Raw genomic sequence first — 27,737 nt, 5'->3', positions numbered from 1 at the left:
GGGGCCAAGATCGTGGAGCCTCGCCCGCCTGGCCTGGCCTGGGCTGGAGCCGGGCGGGAGCTGCTGTCTGATCCACAGCCGCAGCTCGAGCCGCAGCCGAAGCACCGGCTCGCTGCCGGAGTGAAGCCGAGCCGAGCCGAGCCGAGCTCACTGCCTGGCACCCGCCGGAGCGCGGGCCTGGGCGCAGTCGGAGGCAGCGAACCGCGACTACCAGGCACCACCGAACACGGGCACAGAAGGTTGGATCACCCCTACCAGGCCTGGGCATGGCCTGAACACGCAGGCGATCGCGGATTCTGGACCAAAGAGGACAAGGAACAAGGATTCCATCCAATATAGCGTGGGCACTAGGCAGGAAGAAGAATAGAGACCTCACCTGGCAAGGGGCAGAGGTGCCCCGAGCTTACTAGGCCAGGACTGAGCACCAGAGAGCCTGGCATCTCCAGCAGCCGCCACCTGGGCTCTGCCCTGCTTGAGCCGGAACACAGCTCTTGGACGTTGGCTGGCACAGGCCTGGCAGAAGAAGCGGTTCTCTCACCTGTCTGAAAGGAAAGTTGGGATCTGAGAAACCAGGACCTGGCCTGGACCAAAGGGGCTCTCTGGTGGCTCAGAGCTGGTTCCTGGGGAGCTGGCCTCCTGCCCCAGCCCCACTGGTCCGGATGTGCCGCTGTCCTCTGGAGCACCATGACGGCAGGATGACCTCTGCTGAGGCAGTGGCAGAGACTAGCGGTGCCCGGGTGGCTGGGTCCCCCGAGTGGCCCCCTGATACCCACCAGGCCCCCGGGTGGCCTGGCCGGACCCGGGTGGCCGTGGCAGCACTGGTGTGGCTGCTGGCGGGAGCCAGCATGTCCAGCGTCAACAAGTGGATTTTCACGGTGCACGGCTTTGGGCGGCCCCTGCTGCTCTCGGCGCTGCACATGCTGGCAGCAGCGCTGGCATGCCACCGGGGAGCGCGGCGCCCCATGCCCAGCGGCACCCACCGCCAAGTGCTGTTGCTCAGTCTTACCTTTGGCACCTCGATGGCCTGCGGCAACGTGGGCCTGAGCACTGTGCCCCTGGACCTGGCACAGCTGGCCACCACTACCACGCCACTGATCACACTGGCCCTGTCGGCGCTTCTGCTCGGCCGTCGCCACCACCCACTGCAGTTTGCCGCCATGGGCCCACTCTGCCTGGGGGCTGCCTGCAGCCTGGCTGGGGAGCTCCGGTCACCACCTGCCGGCTGTGGCTTCCTGCTGGCCGCCACCTGCCTTCGCGGCCTCAAGTCCATTCAGCAGAGTGAGTACCCGGGTCTCTGTTTGAGGAGGTGGGGATCAGGGTGGGTGTGCGGCCTGGATGGCCCTGTGAGGGATGTGGCTGTTATCCCATTTTACAGAGCAAGAAACTGAGCCTGATGGCTTTGGAAGAGGCAGAAACTGAGGCTCAGAAAGAGCCAACAACTTAGTCAGTTCCAGGCCCCAAATGTAGACTCTGGAGGCCCAACTAATATTTAATAATAGCTGCCACTGACCTGTGTCCCATGTTTTGTCCCCTTACCTCACTGGGTCCCCATACTGCCCTGATCAAGGAAATCACTGTACTGTCTTGTCCCCATTTGACCAGCAGAGAGGGTTGCCCTGGGCCGTGTGGCGAGTGAGCAGCTGAGGTATGATTTGAGGCTGGCATTCAATCTCCATGCTGTCCAAGATGTGGCAGAAGGCTGTGGCCCCAGAGGGAGACCTGACTGCGGGGACCGGGGAGGGAGAAAGAGGGCAAGGCCTTGAGCTGGGGTTTGGAAGGCCAGGAGGGACCGTGTTTACTGGGAGCTGCAGTGTAACAGGCCTGTGCTGGGTGTTGACCTTGAGTCATCAGTGCCCCCCCAGCTTCCCCCCCGCCCATTTTACAGATGATGGAACTGAAACCCACAGAGGTTTGTGATTTGCCCAGGGTTGCCTCACCCCTGATGACAGGAGACAGGGGACTCTGAGCAGAGAGTGGGGGAGGCTCCAGGCCTAGACCCCACTAACTCACCCTGTCTGAGGGTGGAGGCCACCATCCTACCTGTCCTTCTGAGGGGAGTCTCTGTCATAGCCCTACTCTCTCTCTGCCTAAATCAAGGGGGAGGGCGGGACACCCACTTGGGGCAAGGAGGCCACACCTCTGCTCATATGGGGTGACCTTGGGCAGCTCTGAGCCTTGTCTGGGCCTCGGTGTCCCTATCTGTTTGGTGGAGAAGGGTCAGAGTCGATGGAGTCCCAGGGGCCTCATGCTCTCCCTCCCAACGCCAAGATCCTGTGACCCAGGCATGTGAGAAGGAAGGGGGGCTCCAAGGGCACTGGGCTGGGGTTGGGGGGTGGCCCGCAGCCATGGAAGGTTGAAATCAGGATTCAGCCCTGTCCTGGCATCTTCAGAGGCAGGACCCGGAGGCCCTGTCCCCATCCTCCCAGGTCCTGTGTCAGGGCCGAAGCCTGGTTCTATTTTTGCCCTCAGGTTATATGAGAGCTGGTGACTGAGCTCAGGACTGAGTTCTGGGCATGAGTCGGTAGTGGGAAACCTGACCCCCTGGGCACACCTACTCCTCCACCCCCCAAACCAGGCAGGGCCACAAGGCCAGGAAGGCTCAACCTTGAGGCCCACACCACGCCTGCTGAGGTCCAGAGCTCCTCACCCAGAAGGAGCCCCGGCCTGCAGAGTGGGCTATGGCCGGCCAGGACCCAGGCACGCAGGCACGGAGTGGCAGGTGCCTGGCATCAGGCCCCTTCTTGGCCTTCACCAGCTCCTCCTGTCTCTCCCTTGTCAACTGCCTGGCCCCCTGAGGGGGTAGGGTGCTTGTTTCAGACTCCCACAGCACCCTCTGCTTCCCCCATCAAGACTCCGAATGCCCCACATTATAGCCACTTGGTTACCTGTCTGAGTCCCATCCGACAGGAGCTCCGAGAGGCCATGGACTAGGTTGGGGCAGCTCCGTGTCCCTAGCCCTGGCCTGAGACCTGGCACTAGACAGGTCCTCCTGAGGTGGTAGATTTATCAATGGTGCTGACAGCAGAGTTGGCAGGCTGGCTGGGCTACGTGGCTCGGGGTGCTCATGAGGGAGCTTAGGAGGCTGGGGGCCCCACAAAGAGAGAGGGGGCCCAGCAGAGATGGGGAGGAACAGACTGGAGCCAGGGGGGTGGCATGGGTTTTGGACAAGAGGATGTTTCTACTTCCCAAGGTTCCAGGAAAGGTGCCAGGGCCGGATTTAGATTACAGCAGACTGCACAGGAGCAGAGGGCGATAGTCCCAGAAGAGCAGCACCCAGGAGGCCACAGGCAGGGCCAGCAGCCTCCCTCCTACCTGGGCCAGTTGCAGACTCAAGGAATACGTGGGGGAGGAGTGATGCCAACTTCCCACTCGCAGATGGGCTGGGAAGTAGGGCATGAACTTGTTCTCAACTGTACTCACCTGCATCAGGAAGCAGCCTGACCTGACCTCTGCCCTCTGAGCTATGAGGCTGGGGGGGAGACGCCCTCAGAAACAGATATCACAACGACAGGAGGGAAACTCCAGAGCCAAGGTGGACACAGGTGTGGTCGGGCAGTTACTTACAGGGGAGACCAGAGAAGGCTGCCTCAGGGAAGAGGAATGCAGCGAGTGATGACAATAACAATAACAAAATCACAGCAGCAAACACTTGCGGAACCCTCACCGTGTACCCATGCTGTTGCCCAGCTCTTCGCACAGCAACAACAGGAAAGGGCATTCTGGGAGCAGGAAACAGGCCGTGCCCGGGCACGGGGCGTCAGCCAGCAGGAGCAGAGTGTGTGGCATTGAGACAGCTGCAATGGTGAGCAGTTACCACTGGGCACCAGGCCCTGTGCTCAGCACCACACACAGCCCCGTAAGGGGGGGTATTGTCATGTTCGCGATGCTACACAGGGAGAGACAGCGCCTAGAGAGGGGGTGGCTTGCCTGATAGTATGCAGCTAGTGAAGGAGTGAGGATGGGATAAGCCAGTAGCCAGCAGAACAGGGTCTAGAGAGTGTGTCTGTCTGCGTGTGGCAGAAGCTTAGGCATGTTCAGATGCTCCAACAAAAATGCCTTTGGAGAAGGCAAGGTTGCAATGGAAGGCTTGGGGGTGGTGTTGGCCAGAGGAGGGGTCACTAAGAAGTCAGGATGACAGGCTGGCATTTTGGGGGCTTTGGACGGGGTGAGCCACATCTGGCAGAGGATTGCCGCCCTTTCCCTGGGCTGCAGGGGACTGAGGCAGAGGGCTGGGTGGGGTGCAGAGCAAGCCCAGAGGCTGAGGGAGGAGGTTAGAGCCTTCCTGTCCGACGGTCTCCTGGAGGTGAAGTTCACCTGAAATCCTAAACACCTTCTGATGCTTGGCCCTCCAATGCGCAGGCCACAGGCAGCTCGTACAGCGCTAAATTTGGAGCGAACGAGCAGGAGGTATTCCAATTATCTGTTCATTTCTAGAAATGCTCGAGCCAGAGGGACGGTTGCCTAGAGAACAAAGCCAAAACATCAAAATGAAATAGAGAGAGATTTCCTATGCTGAGCGTAGCCTCTGAATAAGCTCCTCGGTGGCTCTTTGGAAAGGGTGTGTCAGAGAGACGCACAGAGGCTTGGAGAGCCCCCGGATCGATTACTCATCCGTCTCCACCAAAACCCGGACGAGGTCCCACCCATCAGGGCCTTCGTGCGCACACCGCCCTTCATGTGAGCTGCGTCTGACGTTCATGACGGCCCCACTCCCTTGGTGAACTGCCTGGGTGGCAACACGCATACACATGCGTGTACACACAGAGGCACGCATTCACACAGGTGCAAAGTGGCAGGATCCCCTCTTTCTTACGAAGCCAAAACATTTCCCCTTAGTCCCAGACTCATCTCCGCGAGCCCCAGCATTGGGAGCGAAAGATGCTGATCAGTGGGGCACGGCCAAGCGCAAACAATGAGGTTTTTGTTGTTCTCTCGGTCCCAGTGGTCATGAGTGAGTGAAGCAATGAATGGACCTAACATTCAACTCAAACAATTTAATATTTTAAAATTCTCTGTTTTTTTTTTTTTTTTTAAATGTAAAGGCCATGTTGTTGAGTAAGTGGTAGAGCTGGAGGCTTCTGTGGGCCTGTCCCCACGATGGGGGCGGGAGCTGCGCTGTGGCCTAGTGGGTGTGCCAGGGGCTGAGGAAGGCAGGTTGGGCCACGGAGTGCAGGGCCGTCACAGCTGGGCAAGAACCCAGGCTACTGCTCCCCAGGGCCCGGGGAGCCCCTGAAGATATTTATTTATTGGGGGGAGCCACACTTCATATTTACCGATCGTATGACTGTCGCTACTAGGTGATTGTTTTAGCCTCATGGAAAGCAGTTTAAAGGGGTTGATAACAGGCCTATTTATTTTATTTTATCTTTTTACATTTACTGAACACCTACCTTATGAAGGACTTTATGTATGTTATCTGTTTTAATCTCTATAAAGACCCTCTGTTTTAATCTTTATAAAAGTCCTGTGTACTAGCTTTCATTATCACCTAACTTCGCAGATGAAGAAACCTAGGCCTCCACAGGCGACGCGAAGTGCCAGGTCACAGCTAGGAAGGCGAGGACACAAGTCAACAACCCGGGCAGTGTGATTCCGGATTCTTGATTATCGCATTACAGGGGCTGGGCGCCATGTCCTGGAGGATGGGCCTTGGAGGTCACGCTGGGCTGGCGAAGTGGGGGTTTTCTGCCCACAGGGTGCTGACTGACGGTTGCTGTCCTGGTTGCAGGTGCCCTGCTGCAGGAGGAGAGGCTGGACGCGGTGACCCTGCTGTACGCCACCTCGCTGCCCAGCTTCTGCCTGCTGGCGGGCGCGGCCCTGGTGCTGGAGGCCGGCATGGCTCTGCCGCCTGCTCCCACCGACTCGCGCCTCTGGGCCTGCATCCTGCTCAGCTGCCTCCTGTCCGTGCTCTACAACCTGGCCAGCTTCTCCCTGCTGGCCTTCACCTCTGCCCTCACGGTCCACGTCCTGGGCAACCTCACTGTCGTGGGCAACCTCATCCTGTCCCGGCTCCTGTTTGGCAGTCGCCTCAGCGCCCTCAGCTACGTGGGCATTGCGCTCACCCTTTCGGGAATGTTCCTTTATCACAACTGCGAGTTCGTGGCCTCCTGGGCCGCCCGCTGGGGCTTCTGGCGGAGGAACCAGCCTGGCAAGGGTCTTTGAGACCTGGGGGGACCACATGGGCTAACTGGGATAGCCCCAGCCCAAATCTGACCTTAGCCAGTGGCCGTGGGCAAGGTGGAGAGCAGGCAGCCACTGGGGCCGTGGGAGAGAGAGGCGCCTTCGGGAAAGGCGACCTTGGAGGCTGGAATGGGACCTCCCAGAGAGACCCGCCTGTCCCTGCCTGCCTCCCCTCGTCGCGGACCCCACTCACCACTGGATGGTGGGTTCAAGCCTGGCACGACCACCACGCTTGTCAGAGTAATTATTACTGATATCAGTGACTATGCCAAACATCGCTGGCCAAACTTAGAGAACCTCACGGTGTTCCGATGACGACGATGACGATTCTTGGCAGTTGCACAATCCTTCCTCCAGGGAGGGGGGAGGCAGCTAGGGCGCCCAGAGAGGGGCTTCTTGCTGCTGGGCTCCCCTGGGGAGGTGGGGGTCTTGTGTGCCAACCCCTGGCAGCTACTGTGGCCTCACCCCTGGGCCCCCCAATTTTGGGTCTTCCGTCCTCAAATAAACTATTTTTGCTTGTACACCTGTGTCATTCCTTGGGGTTACAGTCAAGGAAATATAGGGAGAGTGATGGCCTCTAGCCACCTACCTGCAGAAAAACAAGAACATCCTCCCTTACCCACCGTGACCTGTCCGGGCCCCAATTTAGCCCCATTATCTGAAGTCCCTCCATTGGCCAGGCCACCATTGCCCATCTTCTGGAGGGCAATAGTGGCTTCTTCTCTGCTCTGCTCTGGGCCCTCCACTCCATCTTCCTCGCGGCCCCAGAGGGATCTTTCTGAAAGATAATGCCTTCCGTAGCTCCGTACCTCTCTTGGGAAAAAGTCAGAACTTCCTGCCCCAGACCACAAGGCCCTCTGCGTCTGGCCCCTGCAGGCTCGCCGGGCTCCGGTCTCACTGCTCCTCTCTCAGATCTCCGTCTTCCCGCCTCATGACTCCCTTCGAGTCCCCCCGCCCCCCCCGATGCCAGGCCCACTCGCCAGAACCTTTGCACACGCTGTGCCCTCTGTCTGGTGTCCTCTCTCTGCACATCCTTTTCCCTTTCATGGCCAAACCCTTGCCTGGGGGAGAAAACCCAAACATGCAACTCTCTGAAAGGAAAACCAAAAAAGGAAGCCTGATGAAGGAAGGACCTTAATAAGGGGCTGTGCCCAGGCTGTGGCTGCAGAGGGCAAGGAAGCAGGGTGTGTTCACGGGAGAGGGAGCACTCGTCAGGGAGGATCTTGTGGGCTGACCCAGGGGACCTGCAGGGGGGGCAGGGCTGTCGTCTTGAGAAGTTCGGACAGCAGACCTAACCCCTAGAGCCATCCCAGTTGCCCCCCTTGACCTACTGGCTGAATTCAGCTTCACTTCTCTCCCATCTTTTGCTTGGCCCTGGGCACTGAACTCCCCCCACCCGCCCCCACCGAGCTGCCTCTGCTGGAGACTGCCTATTAAAAACAATAAGGACTTGCCCTGGCTGGTGTGTCTTAGTGGATTCAGCACTGGCCTGTGAACCAAAGGGTCGCTGGTTTGATTCCCAGTCAGGGCACCTGCCTGAGTTGTGGGCCGGGTCCCCAGGGTGGGGTGCACGAGAGGTAACCACACATTGGTGTTTCTCTCCCTCTCTTCCTCCCTTCCCCTCTCCAAAAATAAATAAAATATTTTAAAAAAACAAGAAGGACTCTGTCTGGATTAGGGAAAATGGGGACCTAATTCTGCTTTGCCCACTTCACTGTGTACAGTGTACCTTAGGTAGGTAGCCTCCCCTCTCTGAGCCTCAGTTTCCTTATCTGCAGAGTGGGGCTGATGATCTCCCCGTGGGCTCCAGTGAGGAGCCCGGTGGGCCCGGCCAGGGAAAAAGAGGGGTGATGGTGTCAGCAGGCTTGGTCCCTATCTTGGGCTATCATCTTATCGTCTACTTTCTCCAGCCCCATCTGGAAAGCGAGACAGTATCCCCCTTCTGTGTGAGGATGGGAGCTAGATTAGGTTGGGGCTGGGGTCCAGGGGGCCTGGGACCCAGGGAGGAATCATTCATTCACACAGCTAGAATTCACGGAGGACCACTGTGCCAGCCAGTGCTAGACAGCGCAGCCTGAGCAAGGCTGGGAGTTACCTGGCCCGGGAAGGACATGTGCTAGGTTTCCTGGCCTTGACCTCCATCCAGGCTGGCCTTGTGGAGGGAAGTGGGCCCAGGATGAGTCACTCACCGCACACCCTCCCTGTGACTCAGAGATGCCAAAGGCTCAGCCCTGTCCTGAAATAGCCTGGGCATCTCCAGCATCCATTCTGTGGCTTGGACAAACAGGACAGAGGACAGTCACCCTTGGGTGGGCAAAACATCCTCAGTACTCAGGACCCTTCCCCATTCAAGGCGGCGCCCTGTCATAGCAGGAGCCTCCCTGCAGCACCCTTGCCTGGGCTCCCGGGCCCAGTGGAATGCTTGGCTTAACACAGAGCCTCCTGTCAAAAGCTAGCCCCTGGTGGTTGTAGGGGTGGGACAGGGGGGAATTGGAGCAGTGCTTGACCTGGGGGCAGGCATGTCACCAGACTCAGGACTATTCAGCATTGAGGTGATTTCCCCAGGCTCCTAGTTGAAGTCCACCCTATTGTTCCTCCCAGCAGTGGGCGGAGAGCACTCAGCTGGGAGTCAGAAAGCCTGAGTTTAACTCTCCTTTCTCACAATATGACCTGTCTAGTCTCTCCTGACTTCACAGCATCTTGGAAGAGAGGATCACAGGACTAACTAGCAGGAAGGGCTTAGAGGGTGAATCTCAGTGAAAGGCCACTGTCCCTCTAGGCTCTGCCCCTTCCTAGTTCTATCACCTCAGGCAGGTCACTTCACCTCTCTGAGCCTCAATCTTTGTACCCAGGCCCTGCTGTGAAGCCTCCTTGGGATAACAGATGTCACATTCCTTGGGAAGCCCTTCCCTGCCCCCACCCTTGCTCTGCCCCAAGCCAAGCTGAATTAAAGATCATCCCAGCTCCCTGCACTTCCCCAGGCAGGGCTGGGTGCACATTCTATTCTCAGAACTGCTTTATCACCTTTTCTCCACCGGCCTCGGCTCTGGGAAGGCTGAGACAACTGTCCTGCTCGCCACTGTCTCCCTGGCACTGGCCCAGACAAAGCAGGCAAAAGAGAATGTTAGTCAAGAGCAGGGGCCAGACCTGGTCAAATCCCAAATCCGGCATGTCTAAGCTATGTGACCCTAGGCAAGGGCCTTCCCCTCCTGTGCCTCTGTGAGGTGGGGACAGCAGTAGAACCTAACCTCAGCTAGCTCTCAGAAGCTGTTAAGTGCTTAGCAAGTGCCTAGAAGCTAATAGGTCCTCAAGAAAGGTTAGTAGACAGACTTACTATAGACACCCAGGCACTGCCCAGTTCCTCCCGCAAGGCTTCTCGTGCTACCCCCACCCCCAGCCTTCCACTGCACAGTGAGAGTCCCCAGGGCATGCTCTTGCTGGAGCAGGGCTGGATGGATACCCTAGCTCCCACCACCTACCCCTGTCTCGGAGGAAACGGGAAGCTGGGTCTTTGCTGGGCCTTTGCTGGGCATCCTGCCATTGTGAGTTCAGGACAAAGCTGCTGGCTCGTTCAGCCCCAGCTGCCAGGGGCCCCTCCTGGCCTCCCCAAGGGGCCCTTGGATGGTGATTCCAAGGGCCAGGGCAAACAAGGACTCTTCTTGCTTTCTACTCTGCTCCGAAATCAGCTTAGGGATGCCAGAAATTCATGCTGTTCCTGCTTGGTTGCAAATGTTTCCTGGAAATAACAAAACACAATGGAGAGCCGTGGAAGGTTTTGAGCACGCAAGAGCCCTGATGCTCAATAAACATTTCTGGGCAATGGACATTCAATTTGGTCTGGGTCCTATGTGGAGGAGATACTGAAGGGGCAGGGACACCAGGGAAGGGCTATCATTGTGGTCCAGGTAAGCAGATGACAGTGGGGACAGTGTCTTACGTCCAGCACGTAGTAACATCAGTTGTATTGATTTGGGGTGACAAATTATGCCCAGACATTATGGCTTAAAGCAACAAATATGAATTATCTCACAGTTTCTGTGGATCAGGAATTTGAGGGTGGCTTAGTGGAACAGTTCTGGCTCAGGGTCTGCCGGGAGACTGTAGTCCAGATGCTAGCCAGGGCTGCAACCACGGGGAGGCTTGGTGTGACTGCATCCACTTCCAGGATGGGCCCACTCACATGGCAGAAGGCCTCGGGTCCTTGCCATGTGGGCTTCTCCGCAGGGCTCCTGGGACATTGAGGTCGGCCCGCACCAGGGTGAGCAATGCAAGGCAGCAGGGAGCCACAATGTCTTTGAAAATCATACTCATTTCTCTAACGCTCTTATTTATTTGTTAATTCTAATATCTTCATTTCTCTAATATCTTACTGGGTACAGATGGACCCCATTCAATGTGAGCAGGAATGCCAGAAGGAGGAGATCACTGAGGTCATCCCTGAGGCTGGCTACCAGATCAGTGAATGTTGAGTGAGTGATTGAGCAGGACACAGCCTGGGGCCATGAGGAATTAATATGAAAGCTTCCTGATCCAAAGTGGGATATCTTGTCAGCCCCACCTCTGCATCCTCCCTGACACAGTACCGTGCAATCCTGGCCCACAGCAGGCACTTGGCACATACACATGGTGATGGGCCCTGGCCAGGTGGCTCAGTTGACTGGAGTGTGGTCCCGTACACCAAAAGGTTACAGCTTTGATCCCTGGTTTGGGTGCATATTAAGAGTCAACTGATCGGGCCCTGGCTGGCGTAGCTCAGTGGATTGAGCGTGGGTTGCAAACAAAGTGTTGCAGGTTCAATTCCCAGTCAGGGCACATGCCTGGGTTGCAGGCCATGGCCCCCAGCAACCGCACACTGGTGTTTCTCTCTCTCTTTCTCCCTCCCTTCCCTCTCTAAAAATAAATAAATAAAACCTTAAAAAAAAAAGAGTCAACTGATCGGTATTTCTCGCTCACACTGATACTTTTTTCTCTCTCTTTCCCCCTTTCTCTATAAAATCAATAAACATAACCTCAGGGGAAGTTTAAAAAAAAAACCCATGGTGGTGGATTTCAGAGAGCCACATTTGGGGCCTCGGTCAGCTGTTTCCAGAATTGGAGGCTGGGGGGCACAGTCTTATGGCCGCCACAGATGGCACTGTGGCTCCTGTTTACAGAGTAAGCAGAATTCCAGAAAAGCTCCAGGGTCTGCATGAAGTCATAAAGCAGGATAAGAATCCACAACTCGACTCTCATCCCAAGCTCCTTCCCAGATGATATAGATCCTCAGTCCAGAGATGGAGGTTGACGGAGTCTCAGGGCATTTGGACTTAACAACCCAGGATAGGTAAGCAGGGCTGTGTACTTCAGGGTCAAGAGGTACCTGTCACTGGGCTTTGTAATGAGATCACCATGTCAACAGAGGTCATTCAAGGGAAATCCCCAGGGCCACGGGCATTTCCCTATTTATCTGACAGGGTATTATAAATTGCACAGAAGCTTCTCAAACCAAATTTAATTGACTTTAATCCATCATAAAGAAAGAAAGGGATTCTGTATTTTTGGAGTGGGAAAGTTAAAGATTCATGAAATCAAACAGAGGCCTGGGATTCCTGCTCCAAGCCAGGCTTTTGGGCCGTGAGGACCATTTGATTCTCCCCCGTGACAGACTTGCACCAAAACTCCAACATGACTTCCTTTCCTAGGTTGTCTGGTTAAAGGGCCACTCTACTCTTAGTCCCAAAGAAACAGACTGAACTGTTTGGGAAGAGGACTTGGACCCTCTCGAGAGCCCTCCACCTCAACCTCTCCCACTTCACATGTGAAATCCTGGTCCCACCACATCCAATTCTGAATATAAAAAATATAACTTAGGAAGAAAGAGCCAACATTATATTTTCTCAACTATAAAAATATGCATGAAAGGAAGGAAATAGACCACAATACTCAAATCTTGACCTGGTTACTGCTTGAAGATAGTATTGTAGATGGACCGTATTTGTTTTCCTTTTCCCACAAATGAGCATGTGGGAAAAGTAAATTTCTCAGGGTTCTAGTGCTGAAGAAGATAGAGTAGGCAGAGTCTGTCCTCCCCCCCAAATACTACTGAAAACCCTGGACAGAATGCACGAAGCAGCCATCTGACGACTCTGAAGAACTGGTAGGTGGCCTGGGAAAGGAACCAGAACTTGAAGTATAAACAATCTGGTGGCAAGTTCCCTGTTTGGTTCCTGTCTCTCCCAGCCTAGCCGAAAAGGCAGTGTGAATCATGGAATGGTGCACTGGACACGAAAAGAACTCCAAGAAAAGCCCTGGCATTGTCTTCTGAGGAGTAGGACGGGGGGGGGGGGGTGGCCTCCCGTCAGGACAGATAGAATGAGGGAAATCATCTTTTTTCCTTTCCCATCGGCCCTGCCCCCAGATGAGCCTCACACTTAAGTTGAAACTTGGCAGTGGCAGTGGCATCTGAAAAAGCACCTAAAACTCTGAGGGGAATCCTTTTCTCTGACCAGAAGAACCGTGGCCTGAAACGTATGTGTGTGTGTAGGGATCTCCATTTCCTTTTCTCTCTCGTCATATTGTCACGTGGCCCCGGAGCAGATCCAGTCCCCGAATGTGTGTGGCAGAGCACGGAGACTGAAGGGGCGCCCTGACTCCTAGCTGGGGGACTAGAGAATGAGCACTCGTGAGAACTAGAAAGTGCGAGGAAGGTCGTGGAGAGGAGGGCGCCTGAGAAATGGACCCCATACAGCTGCAACATGAACTGCTCGGTTCACATGGGTGGGTCTGGTCCTGAACAATATCCCAACGACTCTGAGAACTAAACTTTCAGGCAGACGCCCCGGATTTCAAACTGGCCCCCGGGTGGCACCAGCTTAAGACAGATCTGACTTACATTGGAAGTTTGGAAAACTGAACTGATATTGGAACTCTGGTCCTGTTAAAAAACAAAATTCAAGCAAGTACATTTTTAGAGATCTTACTGGCTTTATTCAATGATTCATGAATTGAGCAGCATCCAATCTAGCAGATAAAAAGGAGCTCCAATGAACTGTACAGAATAGAAGACCTTTATAGGCAAAAGGGAGCAGGAACAGAGAAGTCATTCTAAGCAAAAAAAAAAAGTGGGTTTGTTAGCAAGGTTATCGGGAATGACAGGATCTATCAGGCAATTCCTGATTGATTGGTTTGAGATTACATGTCTGGGAGAGCTGAAACTGTAATTAGGTCTCGATTTGGTGACATGGGGTTTAGCGTAAGTGACTCCATTTTGGACCTGTTGTCTTATTTCTAACAGCCCACAGGAGGCAGATCAGAACTGAACTGAAATGCGTCAACTCCTAAAACAAAACCTCAAAATTTTCCAAAGGATTTAAACAAGGCCTAGAGTCTCAGAACATCATACTCAAATGTCCAGTATACAGCCCAAAATTATTCTACATACAAAGAACCAAGAGAGTCTGAACACATGAGATGACCCAGGTGTTGGAATTATCAGAAAAAGTCTTTAGGAATGGAAGGACAGAAAGCCTCAGCAGAGAAATAGGAGATACAGAAAATAGCTAATAGAAAATTTTAAACTAAGAAAATATATTAAAAATTTTAAATATGCTGGGTGGCACTGGTTGCAGAACAGATGACTGATAGTCTGTGAACTTGAATAGACCAATAGAAATTATCTGTGGTAGGCAGAATGCCTGCCCCTGCTAAAGATGTCCAAATAACACCTTTTGTGTTATTTTATATAACAAAAGGGACCTTGCAGACAAAACTGACTTTAAAACTGGCATTATCTTCATTTTCTTTTTTTTTTTAAGATTTTATTTATTTATTTTTAGAGAGGGAAGGGAGGGAGGGAGGGAGGGAGGGAGAGAGAGAGAGAGAGAGAGGGAGAGAGAGATATCAATGTGCGGTTGCTGGGGGTTATGGCCTGCAACCCAGGCATGTACCCTGGCTGGGAATCGAACCTGGGACACTTTGGTTCCCAGCCCGTGCTCAATCCACTGAGCTACTCCAGCCAGGGCAGATTACCTTCATTTGCAATGTGCTGAATCTAATTACATGAATCCTTAAAAAGCTGAGAATTTTCTTTGACTGAATTCAGCAGAAGAAAAAGTCAGAGTTATTCAAAGCATGGGAGGGCCTCAACCCATCACTGTAGGAGAGGGCCACATGGAAATCACTAGAAGGAACATGGCAGCTTTAGGAAAAAAGACCAGCCCCCAGCTGATAGTAAGAAAATGGGGTCCTGAATCCTGCGACTGAAAAGAAGTGAATTTGGTCAACAACCTCAATGAGCTTGGAAGTAGAATCTTCCCCAGAGTCACCAGTAAAAAAATGCACTTCCCTTCAGCCTTATGAAACTCCTTCATTTTTGTCTTGCGAGAACCCAAGCAAATGACTCAGTCAACCTGACTCCTGACCTACAGAAATAACAGGTGTTCAGTCACTAAGTTTGTGGCAAATGTTATGGCAGCAAGAGAAAACTAATATGTTATCCAGTATGAACAGCAGAGAGAAAAAAATTTAAAACAATAAACAGAGCCTCAGGAATTCTTGGACAGTATCAAAAGGGCTAATGTTCATCTCGTCAAAGACAGAGAATCGGAGAACATGGAGGAGAAAATGTGAAGGTAACAGCTGGGAGTGTTACTGTAGACAGTGAGTCAGAGCGCTGATTTCAGGGCCTACCAGTGGGGCCCACTCATTCATCCCGTCGGCACCTGCCCCTATGGGCCCCGGTGGGTGAGCCAGACCAGGCCACTGGCTCTTGACAGTCAGTGATCTAAATGAGGGCTTCTGGGGGAAGCTGGAAGTATGCTCCTTGCGTTAGGACCCCCAGGTCGCACACAGATTAAACAAAATGAGAGCTCTGAAAAAGCTTTGAAGTCTGGGTGTCCTCTGAGGCAGCATCTGAAGGGATTTAAAACTTTTTTTCCCCACACAGGATGACTTTTTGAAAGAACACTTTATAACAGTAAAGAACTGTGCACAGATGCGGGAAATGCCGTTATGAGGATGGCTGTGCTGACTTGGACCAGGAGGGCCCCAGCGTCAGTCATGACGAGAGCCGCCAGTTGCATGAAGCACCCGCCACGTGCCAGGCACCGTGCTAAGGAATTGTTGAACGGTCACAGTAACCCTGTGAGGAAAGGGCTGCCATTGTTCGGACAGATGAGGAAACAGGCTCCAAGAGGTCCAGGGTCAAATGGGGAGGGGGTGACGAGGCTTGGTTAGGGTCTGCAGCTCCCCAGATCACCAAGCCAAGGCCTGTGAGAGGAACCTCTGAGGCCTGGTTCTAGGCCTCTCCACATGTACCCCAGAGAAAACTAATGCCACCTTTCATCAGAGACTGGCAGGGGATTGTCAAGGGCACTTTGACAACTTATCATGTACATCGGCACTCAAAAAAGTTGAAAAATTTTTGATATGGTGGAATGCTTTCTTTGAAAATTATCTTATGTGTAAATCCAATCCAGAAAACTGCCCCTGTGGTTGCAGATGGGAGTGGGGCTGGCCTGGGGCCCCGAGGGCTCCCAGAGCACTGTTGAGGTTACTTATCCAGTAGGCTGGCCCTTCCTGTGAGAAGCAAGGAGGTGGCATGCTGCTTAAGGCTCTGGCTTTGGGCGTGAAAGAACGAGGTAGGACTGTGGCAGACCCATTCCTGGTGAGCTGGTCTGGGGCAAGGCTGCAGGGTTCCAGTCCTGCCATATCCTTTGAGCACTGGTCCAGTTGACAACCAGCCGCCACTCGCCTTACTCACTCTCCCCTCCGGCCCACAGCCACGACCTATCACTCACAGGGTAGGAGACTTATCTTTACCATTTTCCATTTAGTGAGTTTAATCTTTAAAGATATAGATTACAAGATTAAAAGCTACAGCACGCTTCCTTTTTTATTGCTCTGATAAAAGGCATCATCTGATTGTTTCTGTATCACAAAAGGAATGTTTAAGTTCAGATCTTAGTGTAGGATTGGCGGCAGATCCACACTTCTGACCCTGGTGCAGGAGCTGGTGGCACGGCTCACAGTGGAACCATTAAATGGACTTCCTTCTCGTAGATATCAGGGATCAGTCCCATAGAGGAGTTCACCATGTGCACAGTGTTCTTGCCAAAGAGCCGGAACTCATAGTGGATGAGCTGCTCCCAAAAGCCATTGTTGGGCCGGATGATGGGCCGACAAGATTTGGTCCACGTGTGGGCCTCCAGCAAGGACATGGCGTGGTATTTCATGAGGTAGGCGAGGCAGAGGGCAGCTGAGCGGCTCACACCAGCCACACAGTGGAGCAGCGTGCGGCCCTGCTTCATCTCGACGCTGTGGATGTGGTCGGCAATGGGGTCAAAGAAGTCACAGAGACGCGACATGGGTGTGTCAGCCACAGGCACCTGTACATACTGGATGTCCTCATATAAGGTATTCACCACCTCCACTGAGACATTGATGATCGAGGTGATCTGGTTGCTGGAGAGCATAAGTTTGTTGTTGGCGGCCACCCCATTGCTGATATACAGGCTGCTGGTGATCTGTGAGAGGCCGCTGACCGAGGGCTGTTGGAACTGGACTGGGAATGTACTCAGAGGTGCTGTCATCGGGCCGGTGGGTCAGCGGCCAGTGAGACATAAAGGCTGCATCTTTCTGCTAGGCTGTGTCCATGGAACACTGCAAGGAGGGAGAGAGTGTTTAGAGGGCAGGAGCCCAGCTGGGCCAGACCAACCCCAGAGGATTTCTGGGAAATGGATGGATGGGCTTATAGCGGAATTCCCCAAGGTGGTCCTCTGATCATAGCACTAGGATGCCCCAGGGAACTTACTAAAAATGCAGATACCCAAGCTCTTCCTCAAATCCATTGAGTAGGCCCTGGGGTGAGGAACATGAATACACATTTTCACCATGCTTCTCAGGAGTCCTAATGTGCACTGTAGGACAAAGGACCAACCCTCTAGTGTGAGCCTGGCACTAGAGGTTTCCCCACATTTTTAGTTGGGCAGGCCAACTGCTGAGCTTTGACCTAACTCGCCACCTAGGCTCACACAGCCTTCTTCTCCCTTCTTTTCAATATCCTCTCTTCCCTACCAGCCCCTCTAAGTGGGAACTCACATGGCCCTATCCTCATCTGACTTTATGCTCAAATCATGAGACTCTGAACCAGTGTCCTGACACCAGAGTCCAATGTGCTGGGAGTCACTGGGGTAGAAGAGAGAGGGTCTTAGCTTCCCCTCTCCAAAAACCATTTCTCTGAAGAGACAAAACATGCCCATGTGCAACAGTTCTACACCATTAGCCATGCTCCTACACAGTGCCTCTAAGGACGGCCTGGGGAAGAATGCCGCTGAAAGCTTCCCGGAAGCCAGCGTAAGGGGCACCACACCACCTCCAAATGGCAAGTGCAGAGAAGCAAAGGGGCTTCATACAGGCGTGCCATACCAGCATGACGCTGTATACAGCAGAACTGTGGCGTGTACTCCAGGGTGGGGCAGAACCTCCCGCCTTCTCCTAAGAAATCCCAGGCCCCTTATTCTCCCAGTCTTGAACAAAGCTGTAAAAATAGCATTATCTTCACAGGTTTCACTGACATTGGAGCATTTGGATTCAGAGCACCTCTCAAACCAAATGGCAGTCTTCACGTGGCACAAACAAGTAAGGAGCTGAAGTTCTGTTCCCCTGCTGAATGTATTTCAGTAGCTGCCCACTGTCAAGAGTGAGATGGAGCGCCTTAGCTTGGCTGTCAAGGCCGTTTACGCCTTGGCTCCTGCCCATCTCTTCATCTGTTGGCCTTCCCTATGTCCTGAAGGGCCTCAGCTGGGCTGAGCCACTTCCATATGGATATCTGGTCCTCTCTGGCCTTTGCTGCTCTCAGTCCCTTTCCTTCCAAGGTTGTCAGACCCTAACCTGTTACCTTCAGCAGAGGACTGGTGAACCAGCGGCGTTAGCCAAGGATCACTTCCCAAGGGAAATCTTCCGGGATCACAACCCTCTCCTGCATTTGATCAAGTCCCTGCTCCAGGCTTTCTAAGCCCTGTGTGTTCTCCTTAACACTTCCTGAAGATGCGGTTTTGCCTTGATCTGGGAGTTCTATTGCAACATCACTGTGTCTGTCTTCACTCCTACTGTGTAACCAGTGCCAAGCTCTATGTCCCCACAAGTAGCTGCTTGATGAATATTTGCTGAATGAAGGAATGTTTCCAACCATGACTCTGCCTTCTGAGAAGACTTCTGGAAAGGATGAGTTCTCTGGCTATATTTCTCCAGAATTTTGGGGAGGGGTTGGGTGGAGGTGAGTGTGGTTCTCAGGCTGCTTGAGAGGAAGGACAAAGGCTGCATAGGCAAATCCTACCTACTAATGCCCCAGAATCAAACGTATCAGGCTCACCCCAGGAACAGCATATGGGGCTGGGTTGTCCTTAAAAAAAAAAAAAAAAAAATCCTTCCTTCCCCAACCCAGTTGGAAGCCTAAATGTTCTGGATCTTTCTCATCCAAAAACCTAGAGAAAAGTGGACTGAGGTCCTCCTCCCCTTAGTGCCCAGTGGACAATAGGAATAGGAGAGACTGCTGTTCATTACAGTGGCAAAAAGTTGCAGGACACTGCTCTTGAGCATGAGGTTCGTGATGGCAGGAGAGTCGTATTCATTAGGTGCTGGGGATACTAAAATGTACACAACAGCCATGGCCCTGTCTCTCAGAGCTCACAGCGTAGTAGGAGACACAGATATTAAACAGGCAATTACAGGTGCAACCCAGTTGGAAAATAGGGGTAGAAGATGAAGGATCTTCTACTGATTAAACGAGGTAACCCAAGCAAAGTAGTTAACACAGACCCTGGCACAAAGAGAGCCCTCTAGAAATAATAACTATTCTTGCTTTTGTTAAGGAAGTCAACATGCAGGGCATTAAGGCAGTGAAGACTAAAGGAATTTACTTCTGATCCAGGGCTAGGAAGTTGCAAAGTTCACCTCAAGAAATGACACAAGATCTCCAGAATGTTTGGAGTGAGGGGGAGGGAGGTGGAGAAAGAGCAACTCCACTGCTGCTCCGTTTCACCGTTTTATAGCCTGCAAAGCCTTTGGCTTCCCTCCTCTGCTTCCACCTTCAAAGCAACATAATAGACCCATGTCTGGAGTTAATATCTACATTTCACACATGGGGAAAGTAAGATAGAGAGGGGGAAAGGACCTGTCGCCCTGACCGGTGTGGCTCAGTTGGTGGGGCATCATCCAGCAAAGAGAAAGGACCCGGGTTTGACTCTGGGTTGCGGGCCAGGTTGCCGGCTGGGGGTTGTGAGAGGCCACCGCTCGCTGTTTCTCTCAAAAGTCGATGTTTCTCTTTCCCCCTCCCTTTTCCTCTCTCTAAAATAATTTCTCTAAAGGACCTGTCTACGGTCACAAAGCATGTCCGAAAGCCGGTCCTCCTGGTCTCATTACGTGTGGGAAAGCTTGGCAAACACCGTGGGGCGTTTGTTAATTCTGGGTTATACACGAGAAACAAAGTCCACTGATTGAAAGGAGCAAGGTGCCATTTCCAGGCGAGAGCCAGATAGGTTTCTTGGGAAGTCGGCATTGTAATGGGCTTCCTCCTCTGCTGGGTTTCAAGACCTAGATGGTCTTACCTCACTCCCGCCGGCGCGAGGGCAGGTTCGTTCAGGAAGCAGCCGCTCCCAAAGACTCGGACGCGGGTCTCGGGGAGAGAGAAGACCGGTCACGACCCGGGAGCCACAGTCCCTGGCGGCCAGGTGCTCTGGTTTCCCTAGTGAGGACTTCGCCGTGCTTAGTCTCGGAGAAATCTCGGCCTCGTCTCCCCACCCTGGAGCTGCCCCGCCCGGACACCCCCAGTTACCCGCCCCAAGATCACACGGCGGGGCCAGAGCGCCCCACTCGAGCAGTAGGATCTGCTCAGCAGGCACAGCCCATTCCGTTGGCCTAGCCCGTCGCCATGGCAATTGGAGGGCCGCACCACGGCAGCCGCCGAGGGACAATCTTAGTGTCCTCAGCCGTTCGGGCGCCGGAAGCTTCCGATCCTCTGGGTCCCGCCCCATTCTCTTGTCTCCCGGGCAACCAGCCGCCGCTCGGTCACTGTGTCTCCGCACCCGCTCACCGCGCGTCATTGCCAGTCCACCCAGAATGGCTCCCAATCTGGCTCCTAATCCTGAGTCGTTCGCTGACGTGGAGAACGAGACTGCCCAGCAGCAAAGGCCTTCGGTCTCGTGGAACTTAAGCTTGCCCGCTGTCAATACGGCCGCCATCCAAGCGACCCCCACTTCTGCCACCTATTCGGCCTCATCCTTTCTCCGACGCCGCAGGTTCGGCAACGGCCCCGAAGTCAATTTAGGGAGCCAGCCGCACATCGTCTTCCTGCGCCCGCGGACCGCGCAGCCGCTAGTGCTCTTCAGGTGCGGCCCGGGTGCCCGGAGCTGTCTCAGACACCTCGGGGGAGCCCGAACTCCTGTGCACCCTGGGCCCCTCAGCTGGTCCCTGGGGTCCCGACTGTCTCTCCCACAGTCCAGCTCTTTCCTAGACCCCGGGAGAGGCGGGATGCCTCACAGCCCCGGGCCCCAGCTCCTTCCCGGTTCAGCTCTTCCCACCCGCAGGAGGCCGAGTCCGCTCGGCCCTGACTCCGGGGAGAAACCGGAAATCCCACCTCCAACCCCCCCCCCCCGCCCCCGCAAGCTTAATCTCACAAGCTTCACGACGCGTCGTCCCGGGGTCCCAAGCGCCCTTGGGACAGAACCTTGAACTTACTTAGAGCCCGGAGAGGCGCAGGTCCCCTGCGGCCTGACACCCCTCTCCTCAGCCTCTGTGTTCTCCAGTGGCCCTGGGAAAACTCCAGTGCCCTCAGCTCGGCCTCAGTCTGGCCTCAGTCCCCGGAGAGAAAGCCCTCAGTTCCCTCAGCCTGGCCTAGGTCCTCCCGCCAGCATGCTCCAGGCTCCCACAGAGGCCTTGCTTTGGAAGACAATTTGGTTCAAAACAACCATTTATTACTTAAAAGGGATTATTTCCAATCACTGCCTTTTTTTTCTTCCTTCCCAGGAAGTACTGATAAATTTGGTGCACCCCTGAATAGGTAAACAGTATTTTATGTCTTTAAATATTTTAAATCTTTTTTTAAACAGGATTTGGGGGACTTTTATATGTGATATCTCGATCTCTAAACCAGACTTTTTCATCACCTCATGCCTTTGGTGTCTGAAAATTGTAAATGGGAGATCGGGGTCGTTTATTTCCACTAGTTTGTTAATGTAAAAGCCGTGGATCCAAATTGGCTGAAAATGAATTAGGAAAAAATTTTTTAATCCTTCGAAATGTTTTCTTTTAAAAATTGTGGTTTTTTGTTTTATGAAAGTAGTATACAATTATTATTAAAAATTTCATACAAGACAAATTAATATGAATGACCAGAGATAATCACTGTTAATATTTTGTATATTATTCTGGATCCATTCATATATGTTTTTACTACTACATGCTTACACATTTTGGGGGGGGAGGAATGTCACCAAAAAGCTCACTATTTTGTAGCCTGCTTTTCTCACCACTTCATACATTATGAATATCTGTTTCATTCATAACTACAGAGTATTTTATTGAATGACCTAACCACAGTGCATTCAATTGCTTCTCTGCTGTACATTTAGTTTCCACATTTTAGAAAGAAAATATGAGCAATTCTTTTGAAACGAGCAACAACATTTAAAGGTACATAATTGCAAAACCATTTTGTGTTGTAACCAAATGATCGAAAAGTGAAAAGTCGGTGCCTGATATTATCCACTTTTGACCAGTTCCTCATTTTGACCAAATCCTTATCTCTAGTTTTACCTGGCTCCATTTCACTGCACCCCACCCCATCCCATGCCACCTCATTTCCCACCTCTCACCCCCCAGAGTCTCCTCAAACATTTGTCCTTCCCATACTTCTCTCACTGACGTTTTCCAAACCCTTTGCCCTTAGAATTCCCCTGTTAACCAACCTAACCTCTGTCCAAACTCTTTATTTTCTCTTTTCCTGTAGCCCCCTTAGACCTGGGCTCTGGAGCAGGTACCCCCACCTCAGCTCCCCTCAAATTCAGCCCTTTGAACCCAACCTTACAACTTTTGCTCCTCCTCTTTGAGACCCCCGTTTCCCATTTCATCCTGCAGTTATGCCTTAAGATGGCTGCTCCAGTGGCCAGTTCTGAGTCCTTGCTGACACTTCCTTTGTGGACTGCTCTTTCTACTTCCTTTTCAGGATGGCTTTTCCTCTCAGCATCCAAGAAACTACTCCTTTCACACACATTTCCCACAAGAAGAAACCTAGGCCTCCCTTGCTCCTCTGACAATTACGGCAGAGCTGTGCCTCTCCCCAGAAACCTGTGGAGGCCTCAGCTGCTACCCCAGGGCCCATCATATCAGGCCCCAGCGGTCTCAACCTGTACCACCTTCCTCTGCCCCTTTCAGCTTATTGAATTCCAGTGAAGCAGCTGTGACAAAATTTTTACCCAAGAGCCACTTATCTCGGGTGATTATTCGTGACAACCTCAATGCACAACGACTCTATGAGATGGAGGTAAAGTCCTCACAAGCTTTTGTGTTTTGGAGGGCGTTAGTGGCTTGACCCACATTTATTTCACTCTCACTGACATGTTGGGGGAGATGGCAGATCTCAGAGGTGGTAGGGAGCCACCATGGTGCTCTAACGCAAGTCCCGTTTTCTAGAGGACACTGAGACTCTGGATTACCGATTTGCCCAAAGTGGCACAGCTGTTCCTGTGCTGAGGGAGCTTGGGAAAAGGATTTCATGTTTTGGCTCTAGTGACATTTTTTCCCCACTCAAAGCACATTATTGCCCTGGCTGGTGTGGCTCAGTTGGTTGGAGGGTTGTTTGGTGGACCAAAAGGTCGTGGGTTTTATTGCTGGTCAGCACACATGACAGGGTGGTGGGTTTGGTCCCCTGTCAGGGAGAATGTGAGAGGGCGACCAATCAATGTTTCTCTCTCTCCCCCTTCCACTCTCTAAAAGCAATGGGGAAAAAAAAATGTCCTTTCTATTCAGGGAATCTGTGAATGGATTCCTACTATCTCCCATAAAAAGGAGTCTTGGGTCCTAGAGCTTGCAATGGCATCAACACAGTTCGGTCAGTTTTTTCCTTTAGGGATTGTTCCCCATTTCTCATATGAGAATTGAGGATCTTCTAGTTTTTGCTTACGGACAACTAGGGTTTGACCTGGTTGAGCTGTTGCCCCATTCTTCTATTGAGCCCCGCTCTGTGTTCCAGGGCCAAGTCTGGATGGGCCCACGGGATTCTGACATTGAAAAAGGAGGAGGAGGCCTAAGAGATGGTGCCAGATCCCCTTAAGGGCCACAGAGGCCAAAAGAAGAGTGGAGGCCTGGTTGTTTCTCCCTCTGCTGAAATTCCAGTGACCTACTGTAGTAGAAATAGGGTGGTGGACTTGAAGATGGGCAGGCCAGCTTCGTGTGACCTTGGGAAATCACATGTCTTTCAGTACTCTCTTTAATCCTTTGTAAAAGAGGGTCTATCAGAATTCTCTCAGTTGCAGGTAACACAAACTGAAGTGGAACTAGTTCAAGCAAAACAGAGAACCTCGAGTTCACATTAATGAGAATGGGTAGAGTAGGGTCACAATGTTTGAGATGAAAGAAGCCAGGGGCTGCAATACCAATGGATATGTCTTCCACTGTCCCTCTTTGTCTCCTTTTCTGTTTCTTTCTGCATGTTGGCATCATCATTAGGCTAGCTGTCTGTGGCCTCCCCTGGGACTGTGGCCACAGGAAATTCTGGCCTGCAGCCCAGAAGGGAAATGGAGTGATTTCACTGTTGCTTGAGTTAGACAAATCCTGAAAAAGGACTCCAGTTGGCCCAGATGACCCATCCCAGCACCAATGACTGTGGCCGGCTGATATAGGCCACTCGGACTGGCCCAGGAGAGGTTGGGTCCAACTCTTATAACCAGTGGGTGTGGGGGATGTTGTACCTTTGGCAAGCGGGGTGAGTATCTCTGAGATACTGTAACTGGAAACTCTCTCAAGTTTTATGTGTACCAGAGGACTGTGCCATCCAGAAGTTCTTTTAAAGCTGAATTGAGCCCTTGTGTATCTTACGTATTCAATATTCAGTAGGTATTATTGCCCCATTGAATAGTTCAGGAAACTGAGGCTCAGAGAGATGGAGTAAATTCACTAAGGTCACAGGGTGCATCATCGCAGAGTTGCAAACCTGGGTCTGACTGACCGTGGTGCAGGATGATCTCCCTTAAGGAACAGGACTGTCTTGTGTGTACCCAGTGGGTTGTTCAGGGCTCAGTTTGTAGGAACTCAGCAGAGTTGAAGCTTGAGTGGCAGCATGGATGTGTTTCTGTCTTCCTCCAAAGTGCTCACTTTAGGGGGAGAGGCAACTGTGACTAACCACTGATTTCTCAGGATCTTAAGGAGTGCAATCAAGACCTAGTGTCTTAGGAATCCTCTGAGACCACTCTGAGAACAATGATGCTGATATCTCTTGTCATCCCCAGTTGAAAGAGGGCCATGGCTTTCAACTGGGGATAGTTTTGCCCCTCAGGGGACATTGGCAATGTCTGGAGATGTTTTTGGGAGCACAAGTGAGAGTGGGGTGACTCTACTGACATTTAGTAGGTAGAGGCCAGGGACGCACAGAGCAGCTCCCCACCGCAAAGAATTACCCTGCCCTAAGTGTCAATAGTGTCAAGGCTGAGAGACCCTGATCCATAGTAAAAGTCAAGCTCAAGGTGAAATCACTGGCTTAGGCCCAAAAGCCTGCTGTCACAGGGGTGAACTATTAGAAAATAGTGATACAAAGCAGCCACTTCTCAATGGCTATATCAGCATCAACTCAGGTACATGATAAAAATATAGATTCCAGGGCCCCATCCAAACCTGACTAAGCTAGAATCTCTGGGATCTATATTTTTATCAACTAACTGAAAGGGATTTGCACCACATCCTTTAGTATCTATATTTTCTGCCACCCACCCTCCCTCTTTATCCTTTGCTCCCAAGATCCACTCAGGCACCAACTCTCTGTGTCAAATAATTATGACAACATTGACCTTATGGAGCTCTCCTTTGCTTACATTGTGCGTATTCTGAGACAATGTCAGTGCTTAGAATCCCCAGGAGAGTTTGTTAAAGTGTGGACTCTCAGGATTACCTCCCGCCTGGGAGGTACTGCTCAACACTTCCCAATCCTTCAAAACCCAACCCTCCCCCACAATTTATATGCCAAGTCCCCATGAGGCTTTTTTTGCTATCTCCCTTCTTTGAACCCGATGCTTTTTAAAGGGCTGTATCACTCTTTACCTTGCTTAGGAATATTTGGGCATGTGTCTCATCTTCCTGACTATGTTGTAATTTCTGTGAAGACATGCAGCTGATTTTTTCTTCATATCCTCTCCACAGCTAGCTTGTCGGAATAAATAAATGAACAAGTAAATAAGATAGTGGATGGGACATACAGAGTGTATGTCCCATTGGGGACATGGCAAAAATGATATGATAGAAGAAATAACTAGAGTTCAATGTGATGCAGGGGATGTCTCACACAATATGCGGGAAGCACTAAATGAGTAGTAGGGAATGACGATAGAAAGTAAAGAATGGGAAAGGGAAGGAATAAGATGTACCTGTGTGCTATACCCTCCTCCAGCTCTCTCTGACCAGTCTTCAAAGAGAGGTGGTAAGGTCAAAATCAGGGTCCTAGGCTGCATACTGTCAGAAGGGACCCTAAGAGTTAGCTAGCTCAATGTCCACATTTTACAAATAGGGAAACTGAGGTTCCCTGTGAGTCAAATTATTGATGGACTATTGGGTCCAGCTGGCACCCCCCCCCCCCCACCCTCGCAACCCGTGTCAGCAACACAGATGTCTCTCTTGTGGAGTAGTTTCTTTATCCTAACTGCATCTTTTTGTTGTTGTTGTTGTAAGATTAAAGCTACAGAAAAGACCAAGAAAAAGATGAGCCACTTGCATGACCACCTGAAAAAAAAGTTCATGACGGACCAGATCAGAAAGCTGGGGCGCTGGAAACGGGAATCCATGAATATCAGGCATTACCTGGATAGCTTCCGAGTAGCAAAGCCACTTAATTCTAACAAGAAAGCCAACCGCTCTAGTCAAGGCAGTTGGTATGCCCGGGGACCATGACAACACTCTACTGACAGGAGGAGAAGATGCGGGAGCTAGCCAGTTAACACCATTCTACAATAAACGGAGACCAGCAGGCAGTGGAGCACAAAAACCTCTACAATTCTGATGTCTCTTGCCCTGCCCCATTCCCTCCGTTCTGTTAAAGGAGATCCTGACAGTCCCCTAGCTGCCTAAGTGGAGGGGGCTTCACTGAACCAGCTTTCATGGTTAAAGCAAAGATTGACCTTCAGTGCCCACATGTCTGAGGTGAAATGCCAGGCCAGGTGCACTGGGACATTGGGAAGGGCTCTGTAATGCCTAGCCTTCATTTCAGTGGTAAGGAGGTCAGGGTGGGGCATCAGATAGACCTAGGTCAAGTGCTGTTTCTCCGTCAGCAGTGTGACTTGTAAACTCTCTGAACCTCTGTGTCCTTATCTGAAAGAATGGGTGAGTAACGAGGGACTACCTCCAAGTGCCTGGCCCAGGGCCCATCATTTCCAATGGCTCTCATCGTGATGGCTTCACTCGGCTTCCAGTCTTTGCAGTCCCCACTCCCTGGCCTGCCTGCTGTCCCAACTACACCCCGATAGTCCCCCATGTTGTGCCTTGACTCGCAAGGTCCCTTCTCTAGAATGCCTCTTTATTGTCCCCAGGACTCTTGGGAAATTCATCCTTTAAGGCTTATCTCAATGCTAGTTCCCCTGTAAAGCTTCTCTGATCTTCTGCCTCTTGCCTGCCCCTTACCCCACCCTATCTAAACCACACAGGTTTCCCCTCCCCCTTGAACTTGGATTACCTGTGGTGGTTTCACTCTGCCTTGTGTGGCAGCTGTGTGGATAATTGTCCCAAACTCCTGATTAGACTGTACAGTCTGAGAGCAAGGATCTAAGATCCTCCAAGATCCAGTTCAGGCCTCTTCTGTGACATTTCCCCTGACCTGGTCCCAATAGAGAAGGCCACTCTTTCCCGTGCCCAGCAGACACTTCTGTCTGCACCAGGCATATATGGTTGGCCATTTCTTGTTTGCTCCCTGTTTCCCTCACTACATTGTGAATGTCTTAATGGCATCTCTGTAACCTCAGTGCCTAGTAATCAGGGTAGTTGGTGTTGTTTTTTTTTAAGTTACTATCTGACTCTGTTACAGCTTCAGCACAGTGCACAGAGTAAGAGCCTGGTACATATTCTTCAAGTTAACCACGTGCCCTCATTTTACAGATGAGGAAACAGAGGCCCAGAGACATGACCTGACTTGCCCAAGGTCACAACAGGTTAGTGGTAGAGAACTAGAAACAGGTTTTCTGACTGCTGTGGGGTGGTCATTTGTCTCGGCCACCAACCGGCAGTGACTGCAGAACACTGCGGATGGCTCATCAACATGCAAGAAAAACACACAGACATCCAGGTCCTGTGCAGAAGTAGGAAGGGAATGGCACTCTCTCTAGTAGGGA

The 27,737-nt window shown here is 52.0% G+C and overlaps 3 protein-coding genes across 3 annotated transcripts; 2 read left to right on the top strand and 1 right to left on the bottom strand.

The window, feature by feature from the left end:
- Positions 1-10: 10 nt before the first annotated feature.
- SLC35E4 (solute carrier family 35 member E4) lies at positions 11-6,701 on the top strand. Its single transcript, XM_045826816.1, has 2 exons — positions 11-1,278; positions 5,729-6,701. The coding sequence occupies exons 1-2, from the start codon at positions 660-662 to the stop codon at positions 6,160-6,162; spliced, it is 1,053 nt and encodes a 350-aa protein (XP_045682772.1). The 5' UTR covers positions 11-659; the 3' UTR covers positions 6,163-6,701.
- A 9,332-nt stretch (positions 6,702-16,033) lies between these two features.
- On the bottom strand, positions 16,034-20,234 carry DUSP18 (dual specificity phosphatase 18). Its single transcript, XM_045826904.1, has 2 exons — positions 19,764-20,234; positions 16,034-16,818 (listed from the first exon to the last, which is right to left on the bottom strand). The coding sequence occupies exon 2, from the start codon at positions 16,746-16,748 to the stop codon at positions 16,182-16,184; it is 567 nt and encodes a 188-aa protein (XP_045682860.1). The 5' UTR covers positions 16,749-16,818; positions 19,764-20,234; the 3' UTR covers positions 16,034-16,181.
- A 23-nt stretch (positions 20,235-20,257) lies between these two features.
- Positions 20,258-26,307, top strand: CUNH5orf52 (chromosome unknown C5orf52 homolog). The gene is made up of 3 exons (XM_045826762.1): positions 20,258-20,543; positions 22,588-22,696; positions 26,089-26,307. Exons 1-3 carry the CDS (start codon positions 20,275-20,277, stop codon positions 26,305-26,307), a joined length of 597 nt encoding a protein of 198 aa, XP_045682718.1. The 5' UTR covers positions 20,258-20,274.
- Positions 26,308-27,737: the final 1,430 nt, after the last annotated feature.

The sequence above is a fragment of the Phyllostomus hastatus genome, unplaced genomic scaffold, assembly GCF_019186645.2.
Source record: "Phyllostomus hastatus isolate PE091 unplaced genomic scaffold, TTU_PhHast_1.1 phas_scaffold_760, whole genome shotgun sequence".
NCBI classification, from domain to species: domain Eukaryota; kingdom Metazoa; phylum Chordata; class Mammalia; order Chiroptera; family Phyllostomidae; genus Phyllostomus; species Phyllostomus hastatus.
This window is presented reverse-complemented; position numbering and strand designations above follow the sequence as displayed.

Excerpts from the sequence above, each read along its gene's own strand:
- CUNH5orf52 (XM_045826762.1), top strand. The coding sequence starts at position 20,275 with ATGGCTCCCAATCTGGCTCCTAATCCTGAGTCGTTCGCTGACGTGGAG. Across the intron at positions 20,544-22,587 it reads CAGCCGCTAGTGCTCTTCAG|CTTATTGAATTCCAGTGAAG; the intron begins GTGCGGCCCGGG and ends TGCCCCTTTCAG. Across the intron at positions 22,697-26,088 it reads AACGACTCTATGAGATGGAG|ATTAAAGCTACAGAAAAGAC; the intron begins GTAAAGTCCTCA and ends TGTTGTTGTAAG.
- DUSP18 (XM_045826904.1), bottom strand. The coding sequence starts at position 16,748 with ATGACAGCACCTCTGAGTACATTCCCAGTCCAGTTCCAACAGCCCTCG.
- SLC35E4 (XM_045826816.1), top strand. The coding sequence starts at position 660 with ATGTGCCGCTGTCCTCTGGAGCACCATGACGGCAGGATGACCTCTGCT. Across the intron at positions 1,279-5,728 it reads CCTCAAGTCCATTCAGCAGA|GTGCCCTGCTGCAGGAGGAG; the intron begins GTGAGTACCCGG and ends TCCTGGTTGCAG.